This window comes from Pundamilia nyererei, unplaced genomic scaffold (assembly GCF_000239375.1).
Source record: "Pundamilia nyererei isolate P.nyererei 1_Seehausen unplaced genomic scaffold, PunNye1.0 scaffold00006, whole genome shotgun sequence".
NCBI lineage: Eukaryota > Metazoa > Chordata > Actinopteri > Cichliformes > Cichlidae > Pundamilia > Pundamilia nyererei.
The window spans coordinates 5934664-5936178 of record NW_005187407.1 but is presented as its reverse complement, the minus strand read 5'-3'; the positions used below and the strand labels follow the sequence as shown (position 1 = coordinate 5936178).

At 40.6% G+C, this 1515-nt stretch overlaps 1 protein-coding gene across 1 annotated transcript in view; it reads right to left on the bottom strand.

Annotated features, from left to right (window-relative positions):
- Nucleotides 1–1515, bottom strand: part of iqgap2 (IQ motif containing GTPase activating protein 2) — a 36466-nt gene that overhangs the window by 32590 nt on the left and 2361 nt on the right. Inside the window, exon 2 of the mRNA XM_013914101.1 lies at nucleotides 367–466. Coding sequence (XP_013769555.1) covers nucleotides 367–466 — 100 coding nt within the window. The remainder of the gene's footprint in view (nucleotides 1–366; nucleotides 467–1515) is intronic.

The window sequence follows — 1515 nt, the reverse complement described above, 5'->3', positions numbered from 1 at the left end:
ATTTAATCACACGTGCTCTTAGGAATGTTTACACCTCCATGTCATCATGTTGCATCCACGCTGATTCAGCCTTTATCCACCATTGCAGCTTCATAATACTACAAACACTGTTAACCACACACATTTGCTCTCTTACTCATAAGACTGCCCTCACTTTCACTCCATTCCTTTATTTCACAACCATTTCCTGTTCATTAAACACATAAACCTTTGTATAAAAACATTAAACAGAACTAATGATTGACCAAGAGCACACCCAACTTAAATCCTAGATGCCGTGTGAACTGTGACAAGGCAAACAATACAAAGAAAGGAACAGGCTTTTGTCTGCACAATGCTTCTCCCTCCATCTAACGCCCACCTTACCGTTTGGCTTCTTCTAGGTGACACAGGTACTCGTAGGCGATGTTCTGCCGCCTCCTCTCATCCATCTCTTCTGCTGACAACCTCTCATCATCCTGAATGGCTGGAAAAAACAAAAACAAAAAACACTTATGATTATATCACTGTCATCGTTTTTCATTATGCAACATACTCCATAGTGTGTTGGCCATTCTTATTGTTCTTAATTACAGTTGAAAAGGGTTGTTTCATAAAGCTGCACAAGAACAGGTCAAGCTAATACTTAACTATAGCTCGGGCCTCCTTAGGAGCTGTGTCACTGGTATTTTTTTAGCTCTAACCAACACCAAGATCATCATGTGTGCTTCATACTCAATACAGGAAGTTGTCACAAGCATGACAACATTTTTGCATACACAAGGTTATTTTAAACACGGCACAGCAAAAGTTGCACTCGCAACCGTGACACACATCGGGAGGGTCTTCACAGTCTCCCTCCAGGTTGTAAAGAATCAGTACCATAGAAAGCGGTCTCCTCGAGGATGGTGTTTTATTACACTAACATTGAAGGTATAGGTTAAAACGTATGTAAAATGTATGTATGTAAAATGTATGTTTGCTGATACCAAACATACATAAAAATAAGTCTTTTTTTAATTACTATGAGCTGATGTGTTTAAAAACTCCACTTCATGCTTCAGTGAACCCTGCCGTGAGAGATGAAATAGTCTTTTTATTTTATGGTTTTTAAACTGGCTTTGGCGGGGTGCCGATCTGACAAGTGACTTCTGCTGAGAGTTGACCTTCACCTGCAGCTTAACGAGACCCCACCCCACGCCGTACTCCCTAACCAGCTCTAATCCGATCAAATCTATTTATTTCTGGCTGAGTAAAAGGGAAAATCTCAAGCTCAGGGGCTCCTTTTACGAACAGATCTTTCCCTTTTCATTTAAATACAGGCTAGCAGCTGATGGTACACGTGGACAGGCACAGTTTTTACTCGCAGGTTTCTGCGAGTGTAAAATAAAGCCGGGTGCCCTGCAGATGTAAGCCTCTAGGAACTGTTTAACATGACTCTTTTTTAAAAGATGGTTTTGCCATAATCTGCAACCACTAAGTTACCTATAAGATGGGAAATAAGAAATAACAGAAAATGACAACATCCGCCAGTGT